Raw genomic sequence first — 19,418 nt, 5'->3', positions numbered from 1 at the left:
CAAGCACGTCTGACGTAAAAACATATGAATGAAATCCATATAGTTTTTGAAAAATATAAAACGGACCGTTACTTTAATGACAGACCTCGTATTTTTCAGGTACGGAATTCAGCATAATGCCTTCTCAAAATGGTAATCTCTTCTTCACAGAGGTGCCAAGAAAATCACGCATGAATGCAACGCGAGTATGCATCTCGCGCTCACACACAGACACCAGTCAGCCCCCTTAGAGCTGGTATTTCCAGAGCAAACCTCCAGCTGTTTGTTTAGACATCCAGTCACCTGTCTTTTCCTTTGACTCAGACTGTGGGAAGATGTTCCTCATCAGCTTCATCCTGATTCTCAGAATAGTTTCTCTCGCCCACTTATCTTGTTATTGCAAGAGAAAAATTACAAGACACTTTAAAGATTTTATGCCTCAAACTATTGAGGGAAAACTAGATGTGCAAAAAAGGAATAAGCTCTTCAAAAGCAGAAATTTATTAATTAATGATAAGTACATTTTCTGTAATCTAGTCGTTAAATGCAGTTGTCATTGTGATGAATTACAAACTCATTTTCCTTTTCTCTTCTTTGTTTTTACAGCTCTCCTCTTTTAGCCCCCGCCCCACCACCGCCGTTTCCAAAAAGCGGATTTCTTCGCCAGCACCACCAATAAACACTTCATTTATGTTCAGACATTCCTCCCCACAGTTACTCTTACTGGAGCAGCTCTCCGCCATACAGCTGTCTCTCTGGAACACGATGGCAGGCTCAGAGAATGAAAAATCTGCAAAAACTTTTTGACCCCGTGCCTGCATCCTCAGCATGATCCAGATCAGCTCGAAACCAGATGTGAAGTTTCCGTAACAGCATGTCCTCTAGTCTGCACCCACCCAAAAAAAAAAAAACCCACCAAGCTTATAGCTCAATTTTCTGTATCAGCACATTTCTGATGCATCGTCAAATTATTTTTGTCCTTATTCTAGAAAGTTAAATCAGCAATGGTGAACATGGTGGCAACCAGACCTAGACTTGAGAATCTTTGGGGGGCAAGTCATACATCTGCTCCTAAGGTCCATCGTGCATGATGACAGGATTCTCTGCAACAAAGCCCACTCATTTTGGCTGTTTCATATGTTAAATAAGCAAAACCAACCGCTTTTTTGTTTTTATCTGGTGCAAAGTCAACCAAATTTTAATAAATTTATCCTAATCATATCCGAAATTTAATCTTTAACCCAATGAGCTTGACCACAATAACTGGCCATTGATTAATTTGACCTCACCTGGGCAATTCCAGAACCCACCTCAATGTGTGCGCCATGGTTGCTGGACATCAGAGAGAGAAAAAAAAAAATTTGGCATTTGAAATCCAATAATCTTGACCTTTATCAAAATAAACTCCAGAGTTGACCGTCACCCATGTGACAAGTTTGGTAGAAATGGTACAAAGGACCAGGGAGGAGTAGGGGGAGCACACAGACTGCTCAAATTATAGTCTGATTTATGGGATGGGATTTGAAACGGCTTCTTAAAATTGGCTGAATCCAAATGGAGCCAAATAGTCTGTTGGTTAGACTCAATAAAATCTAATTCTACTCACGTGGAAAGGTGTACGAGTGCACGAGAGAGGTGTATGTATTCCCACAAAACCTTATGATAGAGAGCTCCAACGACCTTTTACATCGTTGCCATTAGAAATGACTCAAACTCACCCAAAAGGACTAATGAAATTTGCGACAGCACAGAAGTCAAGGGTTAAAAACTGTCATCTCCTCGTTCCTTGTGAAAGACCAAGGAATTTGGATGGGAGGCATTAGGAAGCTAAATAAGTATTTATTTGAGGAAATGAAAACATTTTGATCACAGGGGGATCTGGCAAATCAGCCTCAAACACACACAAACACATGGTGTTGCAGAAAAAAAATCATATTGAGTAATGATCTTTGTTTTCCCTCATATTTTTGATGCAGGCTGACTTGGAAGTGAAAAGCACAATTTCTCAGTTTCACATTTCACTTCTGAAGACTCTCTGGAGCAGGATGTGAAGTATGTTTTCCAATTCTTTTGAAAAAAGTCTTAAAAAGACAGGATTTTTGGACTATATCGAGGAAAATAGACCAGTGGCTGACCTATACGTGGAAACAGCTTGCACACAAAGAGCTTTTCTGTTTGTTTGTTTGGAGAAACCACCTCAACAGGACAACCCCCTCAATCATCCCATCACCATCACAACATCAATTCAAACACAGAGCGTGCTGCAAAACATCCTTTCATTTCTGAGGCATCAGCATGTGAAGCTCCCATCTGGTTTTGCTTAGTTCTCAACAACTCCACGTCATGACACCTCTAGAACGCACCACAACTGGTGGTACAAGTCCCTGCAAACAAGTCCAAAGTCTGGATCTCTCTGGCGTCTCTTTGTACCATGATACAGACAGGAATTTTTTTTTTTTTAAACTTCTGTCAGGGAAGCTCATTTTTGCTCAACACTCAAGTTCTTTTGGTCTAATGTGCCTCTAGATGAGTGTATATAATGAAAATACCGTGTTTGAAGTGAGTTCCGATGTTGGATTTCATGCAAATCACCACATAATGTGGAAATTTGCCAGATTACAGAAGCAAAAGATGCTTTCTGTTTGATTTCCTTGTGCAATACAATTTGATCAGTTTCTCCAAAGTCGACAGCTGCAAGCGTTTTTCCCTCTGTGTTTCTGCATAAAGTCTTCCTTAGAGCAGTGGGCTAAACATTGCATTTAGTGTGATGTAACCAGAGGCTTGCAGAGAAAAATCCTCCCCGCATTTGGTGTTGTAATGTTTTCCTCCCACTCGGGAGGTCCCGGCCGATCAGTTTCTAATTTTCTTTTGTTTTCAAACAACTCTGAGTAACAATTGTTTGGATGGCCTGCAAACAGCAATCCAACATGTCGACAAGTCCAACAAGAATTCTGACATCAAAATTTCTGAGCAAACCATTGATCCATTTTTAAATATTTCAACACGATAATAGCGTTCAGTTGAAATTGTTTGTGGAAGATGAAATATTTGAGATGTCCAACATGGAGGTGGTATCATGCTAGCTAACAATGTCACAGGGACAGATCATTATTCCGAAGCTCCACTGGTCCAAAGGTCCCCAAAGAAAGCCGGTCAGTTACTTAGCTAGCAGGCTAACAGCATACAGCGATGACCCTCTGCCAAAGCAGAGGGCCACCCCTTTGAGTCTGGTCTGCTTGAGGTTTCTTCCTCAGAGGGAGTTTTTCCTTACCACTGTTGCTCTGGGGGTTGGTAAGGTTAGACCTTACTTGTGTGACGCGCCTTGAAGCAACCTTGTTGTGATTTGGCGCTATATAAATGAAAATAAATTGAAATTGAAACTATCAAATATTTCGAAAGCCCCCCAAAAATGTTCAAAACAGCAGCAACACCTTTCCTAACTCTAATCTTCCTCAGGATTTTAAAATTTCTCCATGGCACGTCAAGTTCGGATTCTGCCCTGGCACTGGGGAAGCGCTAAAGCTCCGGGCATCTGCTTGCACGCTGATCCACCACTCTGGGGCTACTCGGTTGAGCATTACACCGTCCACATCCAGCCTGATGGACGTTCGGACCAATGGGCCTTCACAATACTCAATGTCACAGCATCCAATTCGATATCACCTGTCATCTGATTACATTGTATAAACACAGTCCCTGGAATAAATTTCTGTATTGATAGCGCACAAGCTCGCCAGTCACTCCAAAGGCTTGCCAAAAAAGCTAGTTAACGTGTAGCTTCAAAAATTTGCTTCTACCAGCAGTTTCATATGTCTAGTTCTGTTGGCCACTGCTCCCATTCTGTCTGGTGGTGCAACAGAACATCTGATAATGACCCACATCTTAATGATCCATGCATTGTCCAGGTCCTTCACCAGCCTCATTCGTGTACAATCCTTCCAATTTTGAGAAGTGACTACACAGTCGCCCCACATTTTCATATTAAATTACAAGATGGATACTCAAAAAAAAAAAAAAAAAAAATTACTGTAATGAAAGTTAAATTACGTATCTGCACTCTTCTTAAAGCCTGCTGTGGCTGAACTAAAATGAGTTTAAATTATGGGGTTTAACAGTTTAGAGGTCAACATGTTCGTGATGAGACTCCTTCAGCTCATAACTCATGATATGTTCTGACTCCCTCTTGAAGTTTTCCTTCTAAAAAAACCCCAACAAAACCAGAAACTCAGCACCAACAAAGATAACAGGACTAAAGTAATAAATAAACCTCATAAATCATGCTAACGTGGTGTAAACACCGTTTCAGCTTTAAGTCTGTTTTCTCTTCATGTGCTTATCTCCTGCAGCATCTAAAAAAATTGTGTCATTGTGTCTCTTTAGTACAAGCTGTTCATAAAACCAAACGTATGACTGCAACACTTTTGTTAAATGCTGAATTTTACTGTGCCTGTTCCACATTTTGTGTTTGTCAGTGAGGATAAAGGATGCTGTCAGCTGTGCAGATGAAAGGATCCTTAAAAAAAGAGGCTTATTCGAGTGCCTTCATGACATATTTACAAGCTTGTGTTTATTGTACTTTCTATTGCAAAAGAAAGCCAGGAAAAGAGAATGTTAGATTATTTTTTTTTCATTAAAATGGAAAAAAAATTGATTCACAAAATAGCAGCATACTTGGCGCAAAATGGATGAAAGTTGAAAAACAAATAAATAAATCTGCCACACATTAGTGTCACCAGGAAAAACAAAACAGAGCAGCAATAAATAATATATAATAAAATGTCAAGCACTTAATGCTGTAACATTTTTCTAATTATGCAATTTTATCATGCGTGGAGTCATTTAATTTAGCCAGATAAATTAATGTATAAACTTAATGATCCTGGCTTAAACACTAAAACACTGTTTAGAAACAACACAGTGAATGTTTCAGTTCATTTCTGTTATTATGGTGTTGATTTAACAATACTCGAAGCAGGACTTGATATACTTGCTGCAGAGTCTGTTCTCTGCAAAATTCACTGTGTTGATCACAAAGATTAATCAAATGAAGTGAAATTAACATGATTGTAAATGACAAATCAAAATCAAGCACTCTGGCTTTTTATACACACACATGCACACTTTCAATTTAACGATAATGATATTTTACAAGTTATGTAGGTAACCGTGTGCATGCATTATGACTGCATCTTAATTAAATAGATAAGAGGAGACAGAAAATTAAAAAATACAATAAACACAAACAAAGATTAGCAAATCGGTAGTGGCAGAGTAAGTATGGGGATACTGACTCAAAGGTAATTTAACCAATTAAATAATTTTATGAAATTAGTCTTTATCCTGTAATAGAACAGATATGCTAGAAGGAGTAAAACCTTGAAATTTTACATTTATTTTAACATTGCAAGTTGTAAGAGGTACACAATTGAATATTTCTGACCCTGTACATAACTTCTTAAAAAGCAATTTTCTTTAAAAAAAAAATACCATGCTGCACACAAAATATTACATGCTCACTTTCTTTAATTTAGTTTTAACTTTATGAAGCACAGTAACATGTTATTAGATGAAGAGGTTTTATATGAAAATGTTTGAAATGTGGTCTCACACATAAATTCCAGACTACATGTCCTGTTTTTTATTCAGTCTTATGATTTTTTCCAGAGAAGCCGGGTCATAAATTGATTTGCAGCAGAAGGAAACGTGTGCAGATTGGTTGTTGCATGAGAGTTTATGGCAAGAATCACAAAGGGAACTTTACTACAACATTTTAAAATATTTGTATATATGATGGGTAATTACTGAGGTGCATAAATACAAGTATTTTCTGTTCATTAACACGGTGAAACCGTTAAATGTTGATGTCACACTTGACCATTGCTCAGACTTTCAGACAGAGAGTTTATGCAGAGTGCTTTTTGGGTCTAAAGTAAATTCAAACAAAAGGTTTGCCTCGTGAATCTAAAGTGCTCAAAATAAACTAAACGCAGCCTGGATATATAAACATAGTTTTCTTTTCAAATAAACCGCCCTGTGATTCATACCCTTCAGTATGACTGCAGATTCAGAACAAAAACAACAACAAAAAAAAAACAGCAAAAACTGAAACTTTAGCACAGCAAAGTATAAATTTGTGCATTTTAGCAGAGAAAAGAAAAGAATAACCCCCAGCTGAGCTCAGCACATACTGCATATGTTCACCGTATTTTGGAGTAAATCCACAGAAATGTGAGATGACACCAGAAATAAAAACTACAGTGGAGCTCTGAGCCATGCCTGACAAATAACTCCCTGCACAATTTTCTCTGCAAAGAGAACCTCTGCCATTGTCTGTTTGGTTCCACATTGTTTTTGTTTGCAGGATGAGGACACTGTGTACTATTCAGCACGCAGTATTCACACAGATCATCTAAAAAGGAAAAAAGCATCATAACTACCGCTGTTGATGTGTAGTATTCTAATGACGTTACATGTCTGTGCGGTTAGAAAAATATCAAACGGTCTCTCTGGAGGGTAACGTAATATGAAATGCAATTAATGGCAACGCCCTAAAAAAGGCCATTCATTTCCAGGATAAGCACCAGATGTGTTGCACTGTGATGATTCAAATGTCTGATTGCAATCAGCTGTTTTTGTCTTTTGTAACTAATATTGCAGGCATCACATATTCCCCTTGTGTGATATTAAAGGTGTTACAAGTACCTCACATAAGAAATATTAGCACTAATGAGTGTATAGTGACTGCTTTTGTCAGAATACACAGACTGTCCTCATATTTACTAATGTACATAAAAGAAATCACATTTTTTTTATTTCCATGAGACACTTTTCTTTGTTTTTCTGCAATTGGGTGCTGCCATCTGCTGGACTAAAAGCTGCACAGCGTGTATGAGTCATTCTAACAATGGAGCATCTGACTCGTTCACTTTTTCAATGTTTATCCAACCCTCCTCTCTCTCTGTGTGTGTGTGTGTGTGTGTGTGTCTTCAGCCCTGACACATTCATTACAAAGAATGCACACATTTTATTTTAAAAAAAAGTCCACACTGCCCATAAAAACAAACTGAAGTGATGCAATAAAACAATTATGTAACAAGTTGTTCAGTGTAACTTATTTATAGAAGAAGTCGCAAGTTGTTTCTCAACAATGATCAAAGGTAAGAACTTAAAACCTCCACATAACTCTTGCCTTCAACTTTGTGTTTTAATCTTCTCAACTTCATCTTTGGTTGCACGGTTTGGAACACAGCCACCACAGATTGCATGTTTCACACAAAGTCTAACAATATGGACTGATGATGTGCAGATGCACGCTGCAGTAAGACCTGCACATGACCAGTGCAAGTATTTTTAAGGATACTGTTGGATTAAGTATGCAGTTATATGCAAACCCTGCAAGTAGTGCACATCTTATACAAATCTTAAGTGTTAAAGTACTTTTTTTTACCTTAATTTGATCATCTCAGGCATGACTATGAGCTAAAAGGTTGCTTTTGCAGTTAGTCATATCTTTTAAAGTAAGCAGTAACATATTGTACAAAATACTCAAGCATCCTGCATTTCAATTTTAAAGAAGTAATATTGAAAAGAATTAAAAATTAAAACCCTGAAATCAAAAATATGCAGCTTAAGTAAACATTGAAGCTAAATGTACTTTACTTTCCACTTCAAATTTTTGGATTCCACGCAGACGATGATCTTCTGATCTTCTGATAGATGTCACACCCCTCAGCCCAAATGCATGAGTGGATTTAAGAGACGTATAATGAAATACAAACATAATTTAAAGAAGAGAAGCATCTATTTTTAACTATTTGATTTGTTGGATTGCAGCAGAATGGCTTTAAACATGCTTAAATGATTTTTTATTAATATATATATATATATATATATATATATATATATATATATATATATATATATATATATATATATATATATATCAATGAGCCGATTAGCGCCGTTATAGTTTGAGACAAAGCTGCAAAAAAAGAGCTGCAGCCACAAAATATTTAAAGACTGTTTAAATATGGCAAGATGGGGGTGTTTTGGCTGTAGGAGATCATAATTCTGGCCAGCAGGGGACAGAGTCTTGCAGATGATTTGTACAACTACGAACAATAAAGAAGTAAAGTAAATAAAATGCAGTACATACCCTTTGATGATGTTTGAAGTGAGACCCCGTAAAGACATTTTTTATGGCTGTTGACTCACCCCGTTGACGAATTTTGAATCTTTCAACAGTGAAGCAGCTTCCACACTCCCCCCATCATGTGGACCATCATCATCATCAGGGCTGAAAGCTTCAAGGACAGGAACCAAGAAGGTTTTCATGTCATTTGAATCTGTGCACAAATCCTGAGGGGGGAAACTTTCTCATATTCTGCTGACCTCCATGATTCTCTCTGGGAGCTGCTGTTGCAAACACAAGGATCTTTAGAACATTCAGTCCGTCCCATGGAGCTCATTTGGGTTCGGCTTCACACCAGAAACTTCAGCCAAGTCACACTGCACTGGGATCAGCTCGGGTATAAATAAAGCCTGAGAAATGCAGGATAGGAAGATGTATTATTGTATTCCATTGACGGGAATATTTTTTGCTCATTTGAGAACTAGTAAGGTGGAACAGTGGGTAGTGTGCCCCCTTCCTCCAGCATAGAGACAGAAGGTTCTGGGCTCAAGCCCACCAATGCCCAGTTCCTTTCTGTGTGTGTATCATACACATTACATTCTTTCTCCTTGTAGTTCTGGAGTTGTGTCAGGAAGAGTACCCAGTGTAAAATGTGGTGACCCCCCAAGTGAATGGGATACAATCCCATGTTGTCTTTCCCCTTTGTGCTTTTTAAATTCCATAATAATAATAATAATAATAATGCATCACTTATGAACTGGTGCCACATTGATTATCAACTCAGCAGAGCCACCTAATGGCCAAATCCTCATAGTGCAGCTCCCGAGTGACGCATCGCCACACACTTGGAATAAACAGAAAGTGCATTCACATAAATACTGAGGATCTCCAGTTTTAGCCCTGTCTGTCTGACTTCTTTACATTTCACCAAGTGCATGCTGGGATATAAAACAGAAAAAGGGCAAACACCATGCAGAAAGTGAAGTTTGATAGATGGAGACCTGACAAAGTTCTTAATTCTTTTTTTACTGCACTCACAGCTTTGTGGTCAAAGATGTTTTGTTCTTCACTTTTCTGCTGATCATCCACAGTGAAACTTCACTTTGTAGTTTTACTTCAGCTATTAAAAAAAAGCAAAAAAAGAGCAAAAAATAAAAATGAAAACCTCAAACATATGTCCTCCTTTCAGAGTTTTGAGGCAAATTATACTATATAAAGTTTGCAATAGTTGCAGTCATTGTTTTAGCACTAACTTAAAAACAAAATCAAAAATTCAAACTGATGTGGTGCAAAATCACATTTCTGTATGTGAAATTTCCCTTCAGAAATGATGGCAAATATGTTCTAGTGGGCAGCTTTGTGCTTTGTGAAATATTTAGCACGCATTCTTTAAATGTTAATTCACAGTGTGTGTGCTTGTCTCACAGTTCTGTTCCGTGTGTGTTATCTGGAGGAAGCGGTCGGACTGCAGCAGCACGGACAGGCCTCCAGAGACCAGCCGCCATGACATCAGTGGGTGGTGACGGCCTGCAGAACATCACAAACAGATAACAGAGCTTCTCATAACTGCCCATCCTGCTGCACTGTGCATCCTGACATTACTGACAGTGAAAAAAAAGCACAAGTTTAATGAACTTTGTCATTCAAAGTGCCTTCATGATGTTAACCAGAACTTCGAAACCTAGTTCTCACACGATACTGTGTCAGATCATTTCACAGGTTCTCTGCGTTTGTGTGAGGTATGAGATTCGACACCATGACCGCCTGTTTGTTGTGGGCGGCACTTGTAACAATAGCACTGACTCCTCGTCAACTGGTCAAACCAGAACCAACAACCTGAAGGTCAGGAGGAACATTCTTCTAATCCACAGTATGAAAAAGTAGAAGCAGCCTTTCCTTTTCATGCAGATTGGCAAACCCACTCATTGCTGAGTTACTACCACACATTCCAGGCAATTATCTTAAAGACTCGTCATTATCAGACTGATAAATTATAGCAAGAAGTATGTGAACAATCCAATGACATCAACACTTTGACCTTTTCATCATATCTTTCATGGTCTTCATGCTCCAGCAACAAAACACCGACATTTGCAGAGGAGGGATGGAGGGTATATAGTGAGAAGGATGCTGAGGAAGCAGCCACCAGACAGGAGGAGAAGAAGGAGGCCAAAGAGGAGGTTTATGGATGTGCTGAGGGAGGACATGCAGATGTTTGGCCTGACAGAGGAAGATACAGATGAAAACTGTAAAACTCCTAATGGGAACAACCGGAAGAATAATCAGACCATAAAAATGTAATACATAAACATATTTAGTTATGAAAAATCACAGTACTATTAAAAAAAAGTCTAAAATAATACAGCAATAAATACGGTCATCATTGGGTGAAAAATAACCATTACACTCATAATATACGCAATCATTTCGATATAACAGCGAATTTGTATTCCTGAGATACTTTGCACCCAGATATACACTTATGAACATATATTATTACCAGGAGGATGCCAGATTGATGTCCGGAGTGTGTAAATGCTAGAGGTAGGCATACAACGTATTAATGCTTAACTTTGGTTTAATAAATATGTTGTTGGCATGCCAAGCTGTTTTGTTACGGGGTAATTTTCAGGTTTGAATGATTTGGGTTATTTTGTGAATTTTAATTGTGAGGAAAAAAAAACTGCAAAACCACTTAAACATACTCCTAAAGTATCAAAGCTAAAAATTTATATGCAATTCAGTGCATTCACTTGCAAGTATATAACAAACTAAAATTTGTAAATTAACATGATTAACATAGATCTCAATCCTGTTTCTCTTCTTCTTGGTCTCCCAAGTCAGCAGATTAACAACAAATACAATAGTAAATTGTATAATGTGTTAACTTTTTGCGCCCGGAACAACATTTTGTTACAATGGATTTCCAATAAGTCATCTATTGTCGCCGGATGGAGAAAGCTTTTATAGGAGTACATCCCACTTGATTTTTTGACCTGCCTGGTCCATTCTAAGACTGACACTTTTTACAGTACATGGAAACCCTTTTTGGACTATAATGAAGGATACATATCCACCATTTTGTCCAGTTCATTTCTAATATAAAGACGTAAGCTCCCCCCTCAAATTTTGTGTAGTTATTTTCATATTTTTCAAGGATTGTTTAGTTGAGCGTGGTGTGTTTATGTGAAAAATGGAAAGCAATAAATATATTTGTCAAAAAAAGTACCTGCATACTTGCAAAAGTATTCAGCCCCTTGGTATTTCACAGATTTTAATTTGTTTATGACATTTCAAATACAAAAAATAAACCAGGCTTCTCAATATAAAAATTTCTCAAATTATCTTCCTTAAACTCAAATGGAAAGTAAATCTCTACAACGTGACATAAATTAACTAAAAAATATAAAAGCCAAGATGATGGGTTTCATAAGTAATGGCCCCTTTGGTATAATACCTGTAAATAACCAGTTTTATTGCAAGTTTTCTTCAGACAAGTCAGGGGATGGATACATGAACATTTTCAAGTCACTGAATATGTCTTGGACTTTATTTACATCAGTTAAGAAGAAATACAAACAGTATGGCACTCTATAGTAAATCTGTGTGGAGTAGATGTTCTGAAAAACTCACTGTGCAAGAAGGAGAGGAGTGAGGAAAGCCACCAAGACACCTAGACAACCCAGAAGAAGTTATAGGCTTCTGTGGCTGTGATTGGAGAAATTGTGCACAGTGCAAGTTTTGGATATTATATCTCATCTGGGCTTTTATATTTTTAATTAATTTATACTAAGTTGTAGAGATTTGTTTTCAGTTTGAGTCTAAGGAAGATCATTTTAGAATTTTTTATATTGAGAAGCCTGATTTAATTTAATTTAATTAGCTTATAATGCACAAAATCACAGCAAAAGCCGTCTCACGGGGCCTTACATAAAATTTAAAGAAATAATTAAAAATGAATAAAAACATTCAAATACATAAATAAAAACAGAAGTAAAAGAATAAAGCAGATAAAAATAAAAACTATTCATAAGAAAGAGAATAAAAATAGGTTTTCAGTCTTGACTTAAAAATGTCCACGGACTCTGACTGCCTCACGGTTGCAGGAAGACTATTCCACAGGGTGGGTGCACGATACAAAAAGGCTCTTTGACCTGCTGACTACTTCTTCACCCTGGGAACACAGAGAAGTCTCGCATCCCGCGACCGCAAAGCCCGGGCCGGCACGTAAAGTTCCACCAGATCAGCCAGATAAGATGGCGCCAGTCCATGAACATCCTTATAAGTCAATAACAAAACCTTAAAATCTGCTCTCAGAGACAGGGAGCCAGTGCAAAGATGCCAAAATGGGTGTGATATGTTCAGACTTTCTGCTAGGTGTCAAAAGTCTGGCGGCAGTCTCCCCATTTACTTTTGGCAAAGGCTACACGCCCAACCGTTGGGCAATTAAATATAACGTCTTACCTTATTCGACCAACCGTGGTCGTGTATTTGACATGTTTTGTGCATCTAAACTATGTTTTTCACACCACTTTTTAAGGCTCTATTGCGGCATATGTTTGACACATTTAATGGCGCCATCTTTAATTACTGCGAAAACACTGCAATGAATGAAAACAGACAAACCTCATAAGCATTTTGAACGGAAGCCTGTTAACGATGACGAAACCGTTTTTGAACAAAATGAAGATGGTGTTAGTTTGACACAGTTCCCTGGGTGTGATGAGCCAAACAGAACTGCTTTAGATCACAGCTCCTCCGCGGAGTGCGAACCCTCCGGCAGCCGGCGAGAAAATATCCGCCTTTTTTCCCTCCCGCATTGAAACCGGAAGTGAGCTTACAAGCGCCCTCACTGGTCGGTTGTGGTTGGGCGTATATGCTCGCATATTTACTTTATTGACCCAACGGTTGGGCGTATAGCCACTCTCTTTACTTTTTGTATTTGAAACGCCATAAATTAAAATGCGTTAAATACCAAGGGGCTGAATACTTTTGCAAGCCACTGTATATGTATTAAAGTCATTTCAAACACAGAGAGGGTGGGTGGCGCCCTTCTACACCCCCCTTCTTCCACCGCCACTGCATTATCACACACACACACACACACACACACACACACACACACACACACACACACACACACACACACACACACACACACACACACACACACACACACACACACCTTACCAGCTTTTAGTGCTCGTCTCCTCCTCATATTACACAACTTATAGGCAGGACCAGGACCAGGCTCCCCCCAGCTTGTTGGCTGACTTGTACACGTCAGCAGTCAATGAGTTGAAGTAAGGATCATCATCACGGCTGAGTTCCTTCTTCCTGGTGTCAGCCTTTTAGTCACGGGTAAGTCAAGCGCCATTATTTCAAAACAACACCAAATGACTCGCCGTCTCAGTGAGGAAATGTTACGCTTCTCTCCCTTCACAGGTGCGGGGGAAAAAGAACGAGTTTTTGTTCGTCAAATGTCCCAGTTTTTAAGTGGACGTTGTGTTGGAGTCTGACAGTCTCGCGACGCTAGTCGACGTAGAAGCGCGCGAGCTGATAAAATGTTTACACTGAAGTCTCGCGCCACGCTGAGGTGACTACTCCCCCCCGCCCCCACCCCATTTTTTTTTAAATAATATTTTTTCAATCAAACCTTCCAAAATCTTTTTTTTTCTGATGAGAAAATGAGGTTTCGCCTGCTGAAGAGGAATGTACTCGTTTTGTTGGGTGTTGTTTTTGTCGTTGGGACTCTCCTGGTCTCAACACGTGTCCTAATAATGTCCAGGAATGACACAAGTGGAACCCCAATCCAGGCCGAGGGAAGTGACGTGTTAAAGTTTAACTTTAACTTTGACTCCATATCGGCGTTGACTAAGTCTATTTACATCGCCAATCACAAGCAGTTCGTTCACAATGCAGAGAAGTTTCCAGGAGATCCTCGGCTGGTGCTGGTGGTACAGGTCCACAACAGGCCCGAATACCTCAAACTGCTCGTCAGGTCCTTTGAGAAAGCTGCCGAGGTCCACAGCTTCCTCCTGATCTTCAGCCATGACTACTTTTCAGAGGAAATGAACGCCATTGTGCAAGGGATAACGTTCTGCAAAGTCCTGCAAATCTTCTTCCCCTTCAGCATGCAGCTGTATCCCAGAGAGTTTCCCGGACAGGATCCTCGAGACTGCCCCCGAGATGCATCCAAGGAGGAGGCTCTCAGCACAGGATGCCTGAACGCGGAGCACCCCGACTCTTATGGACATTACCGGGAAGCCTTCATCACACAAACCAAACACCACTGGTGGTGGAAGATGCACTTTGTTTGGGAGAGAGTCCAGGCTTTGCAGGGTTATAGCGGGTTTGTCCTCTTTTTGGAAGAGGACAACTATATCTTACCTGACTTTTTCCATTTTTATAAATTAATGGTGGAGTTCAGAAAGAGTAGCTGCCCAGATTGTGACATGCTGGCTTTGGGTAACCACAATGGAGTTGACAATTTTACCAGATTGTCCAATAAGGTGTTGACCACTGGGTGGATGTCCACCAAACACAACATTGGCATGGGCATCTCCAGGGAGGTTTACTACAAGCTGATGGGCTGCACCAACGAGTTCTGCACCTACGACGACTACAACTGGGACTGGACCCTGCAGCATCTCTCAGGAGCCTGCATACCGAAACCCCTCAAAGTGATGGCAGCACTTGGGTCCAGAGTTCTCCATACGGGAGACTGTGGACTTCACCAGAATGAGGACTGCAGACCAGAATGGGTGTCGCAGAGAGCGGAGGAGCAGCTTCAAATGGCTAAAGATGGCATGTTTCCCGCTTCTGTTATCCTTAATGATGCAGAAACAGTAAAATATGAACCACACATGAAGAATGGTGGATGGGGAGATGTCCGAGACCACGTTCTTTGCAAAAACTATGTCAAACGGCTTTAAAAAGGTTTTTCCTCAACACAGAATGTTAATCTTTTTCTGCAAAATATGTGCCATGCATAATTGTTTCAGGGTTTTCGAGGGTGACTTTGTCCACTTGGAATACATCTTAAGTTAAGACTTGGACTTAAATGTAATTCCTCTGTTCTTCTTTAGCTTTCTAATAAGCCAAAACAAAGTCTTACTTGATGATAATGTGAGAAGGACCAAATTTGATCAAATTAACATTAAAATAATGGATTGTGGACGTGCTATATGAAATTATGGACTTAAAGTCCTGACTCTTGAGAGAACATCTCTGGTGTCGGCGAACAGATGTCGCGATGCAACAGTGTGCAAACAAACTCAACCGCGATTGTAATGAACATTGGTAATTCCTCTTTCCATGAAAATAAGAGTGTCTACGGATTCCTAGTCTGGTAATAATCAGTTTACTAATAATTATTACAGTATGGGCTGCAAATAACCATTTCCAAATCTGATTAATCTTGATTATTTTGTAAATGAATTAATTAGTCATTTGATCCATAAAATGGTGAAAAGTGTCAATTAGTGTTTCCCAAAACCCAAAATTGTGTCTTCAAAAGTCTTGTTTTTTTCCAAAACCCAAACATATTCAAGTTATGGTCAGAGAGGAGGAAAGAAACAAACAAACAAAAAAATCACATTTGAGAAAATGAAATTTAAAAAAAGTTTTGTTTTTGGTTTTAATTTAGTAGTTCATTACTCATCGATTATTCTTTTCAGCTGCACAGGAGACTCAAATACGAGGGCAAATTCTTCCGCTGTTGTATGTCAACCACTACAATTGTGGTTGAGTTAGCGAGACTCTTACTAAAATAGCGATCGAGTTGGCGGTTGCAACATGGCACTGCAGAAGTTAGTTGCAAATATGCAAAACATCACCTGGGTGTAAATAATCTCCAAACAAGCCAAATAAAAGGGTAATTTTGTAAAGCATATATACATAGGTATTTCTTACAAGCAAGGACAAAATAATTTAAGATGTTTATGTTAAATCAAACTAATTTTTCTATGTTATTCCTGAAAGACTCTTTAAAGTTATTGCTGGTATTTCTGGTAATTGTCCAACAATTTTCAGATCAAAGTGCAATAAAATTTTTAGAAACGACAAACTTAAATCACACATTGTAGCAACAGCATGAACCCTGCGCATCTGTGGGTTTGTGGCACTTTATCAAATTGATAAAGTACAAAGGATCATAGCCTGTCATATCAATCCATAAAACCACAGCTGATTCAAGACCTGGTTGTTTCTTAACAGTAGGGCTGAAACTAATGATTATGTTCCTGATTAATTACTCTATTTGTTTTTATAAGTAATTGAATCATTTGGCACACCAACAGTCAAAAACCCCAAATACTCAATTTACAGATATCTGAAATGGAGGGGGAAAAAAGAGCAAATTATCATATTTGAGAAGATGTAAGAATGTTTGACATTTTTTTCTTTAAAAAAAAAAAAGCGCAATTGTGACTCGAAAGAGCTGATACTTTGTTTTGCACAAGTCAAAAGTTGCCCCCCTCCCCACCAATGTGCCTTTTTATTGAGTAATTTTAAGTGCCATTAAAAAAAAATTATAAAAATGTGAGTGTCGTATACACACTAAGTGTGCGTACAACAATCTGCAACATAAGGGGAAAGTTATGGTTTTAGTTTTTGTGTATAACTGCCGTCTCTGATGTTGACTGCTGACTTTACTGTGAAAATTATTTCATGCACATAATGGATTTTGTTACTGAATGTACCAGGACTCACATCGTGCCATCAAGGACTTCGTAATTGATCACTGTTTTGCAACAGCTGGACTATTTCTGGGATATATTTACTTTCTGATTGAGGGGAAAATATCAGCATCCTTTGTGATTCTGAATTTGTGTGTTTGCACATTCTTGGTTAACGGGTTGTTGGATAATAAGAGAATATTAGTTTGTAAGAGGCAAGGCATTAATAGTTCTTTCACTCAGTATTTCCTTTATTTTTAAAGTCACTTTTTGTCGTTTCATTTTGGTTCAAATATTGGGTTGCAGCCATTTGCAAGCATAAAGATGAATTAACACCTTGAAGGCTGGACAAAGTGACCAAAATATTAGAATTACTTTGAGTAAACCACCACTAGAAATTTATGCCATTATGGGTTCTCTGTTGAAGATCACCCCTGTCCATTCTCCATGTAATATGGAGTTGTGTCAGCAAGGGTGTCCAGCGTAAAATTTGTGCCAAATCAGCATGCAGATGCATATCAGAACTGTTGTCACGATCCCAAGTGAAAAAAGTGAGAAGCTGGAAGAACTTCCTGTAGTGCCTTTATTCCAGGTTGTGAACATGAGTTGTGATTTTTATTTCTACAGAGTCCATTAGTTTGAGAGCACGACTAGATTGTATGTTTCTGTAATTATTCTGTGCCTTATGTAGATTTACGGTTAAGAATAATCTAATCTGATTTGAAAAGCACAAGCAGCTCTTGACAAGCGTTGGTTCCAGCGTTAAAGATGTACTTGTCTGACTGTTTATTCTGTGACATAATCAAGCTCTGAATGTTTCCTTGAGCTTTGATTACTTGAAATTACCCTTTATTATTATTATTATTATTATTATCTGCCAAATGGGGAAGGAAAAAAATTAAAAGTGTCTACATTTTCAACATCTGCTTCTTGTGGTTAAATATAATCTAGAGGAAACAGCTTTTTCCAGGCAGAAGGTTTGACACGCTTTGACAGCAACACATGGAGATAAGTGCAAATTCTGCTGTGTGCAAACATTTGCACACCCATAAAGGAATTAGCGAAGATCTGTTGAAAAACTTTGCACATTTTACAAAAAAATGCATGCACTGCTGCACACACTATGAATCTACCAACTCAATAAACTATATTGACTATATACAACCGACTTGCAATGAAATACATTATATTAACTAAATTTTAAAACTGATTTCTGATTATTTTTTTTTTTTCTGCTCAATGATCATTTTTACAAATTTGGAAGAAGAGTGGGTTTTTTGAAGTGCAATTCCATGCAAGCATATAGAGGCTGAAAGAAATTAGGTACTGCAATGTAAGAAACGGCTTCATAATGGCAGTGATGTCAGGTGAAAAGGCTCAAGAAAATCCAATATGAAAACAATATTTAGCATGTAGTCAATGCAGTATAGTTTTGCTGAAAGCAAGTTTTAACTTGAGCATCAGCAGATAAAATGTCTACAGTTTTTTTTAGGTGTTAAATAGCTATCTGAATTGATAAATCAGTCATTAAGAAAAGAAAGATTTCCAATAAATCTGTCTAGAACACACTATCCTCAAAAACTCATGCACATTTTCAGAAGAGGAAACAGAAAACCACTGTAAAAAGAAATGTGTATAAATCACGTGGTATCCTCCAGATTACTTGTACATCCCCGTTTTATATGGTCTTGAGCACTGGCTTATGTGACAGTTGGCAAAATCAAATTGGAGTAATACCGCCATCAAGTGGACAACTAGTAGCACTGCAGTTACATTTTTCTTTTTGATTTATGAGAGTTGGTAAACAGATTATTTGTGCATTTCTGCTACCAGTTGGTCTGTAGTTGTATCCATATGTTCTTCCAGCATTATCGTGTTATACGACATGGAATTCAAACTTTATTCTTTAATTCTCCACACCATCCTCTAGTTCTAATTCTTCTTTTTTTTTAATGGCTAAACATGTCAAACTTTATAGTATAGGTGGCCAAATTTCATCTGTGGAGGCTGGATGTACCACAAATGTCCACTGTTATTTTTTATTATTATTTTTTTTGTGTGTGTGTGTGTGGGGTGGGGAACTTTGTATATTTAAATATTTGTTAATGAAGACATCAACTACATCGGCACTTACATGATATTACGTTGTTGAATATTTAAATGAATTGCATCTGATTGTATATCATGCATGCTATTATGAAAATTCAGTAAGGTAAGGTATATATTATATTCCAATTCTAAGGTGGAACTATGCTAGTATACTAAAGTATATCTAAAAAAGAAGATTTAAATAGAAGAGTAGAAAAGAGTAGAGTAGAGCCTGGTCTTGAGAACCAGGGATGGTAGGTTGAAAAGGTTTTTTATCCAATGGGAACTCTCCCTACCCACCCAAGCGGCTCAAGAAAAAAGTATATATAATAATAAATAATAAGACATAAGAAAGAAGACATTATATATATAGTAAGTAAGTCCCTCGGCTGCTCCCTTGTTTGCACTCGGGGTCGCCACAGCAAATCCAAGGTGGATCTGCATGTTGATTTGGCACAGGTTTTACGCCGGATGCCCTTCCTGACGCAACTCCACATTACATGGAGAAATGTGGCAGGGGTGGGATTTGAAGACATTATATA

The 19,418-nt window shown here is 38.3% G+C and overlaps 2 protein-coding genes across 2 annotated transcripts in view; one reads left to right on the top strand and one right to left on the bottom strand.

The window, feature by feature from the left end:
- Positions 1 to 10,131, bottom strand: part of LOC117503622 (toll-like receptor 5) — a 70,028-nt gene extending 59,897 nt beyond the window's left edge. Inside the window, exons 1-4 of the mRNA XM_034162900.1 lie at positions 9,536 to 10,131; positions 9,149 to 9,230; positions 8,371 to 8,520; positions 8,194 to 8,282 (exon numbers count right to left, since the gene is read on the bottom strand). The gene's annotated coding sequence lies outside the window, so the exon portion shown is untranslated. The remainder of the gene's footprint in view (positions 1 to 8,193; positions 8,283 to 8,370; positions 8,521 to 9,148; positions 9,231 to 9,535) is intronic.
- Positions 10,132 to 13,290: 3,159 nt separating this feature from the next.
- Positions 13,291 to 17,708, top strand: LOC117502735 (alpha-1,6-mannosyl-glycoprotein 2-beta-N-acetylglucosaminyltransferase). The gene is made up of 2 exons (XM_034161839.1): positions 13,291 to 13,471; positions 13,556 to 17,708. The coding sequence occupies exon 2, from the start codon at positions 13,798 to 13,800 to the stop codon at positions 15,043 to 15,045; it is 1,248 nt and encodes a 415-aa protein (XP_034017730.1). The 5' UTR covers positions 13,291 to 13,471; positions 13,556 to 13,797; the 3' UTR covers positions 15,046 to 17,708.
- Positions 17,709 to 19,418: the final 1,710 nt, after the last annotated feature.

Source organism: Thalassophryne amazonica, chromosome 21 (assembly GCF_902500255.1).
Source record: "Thalassophryne amazonica chromosome 21, fThaAma1.1, whole genome shotgun sequence".
NCBI lineage: Eukaryota > Metazoa > Chordata > Actinopteri > Batrachoidiformes > Batrachoididae > Thalassophryne > Thalassophryne amazonica.
The sequence above is the reverse complement of the archived record's forward strand: the minus strand, read 5'-3'. Positions and strand labels throughout refer to the sequence as shown.

Coding starts and splice junctions, on each gene's coding strand:
- LOC117502735 (XM_034161839.1), top strand. CDS start 13,798: ATGAGGTTTCGCCTGCTGAAGAGGAATGTACTCGTTTTGTTGGGTGTT.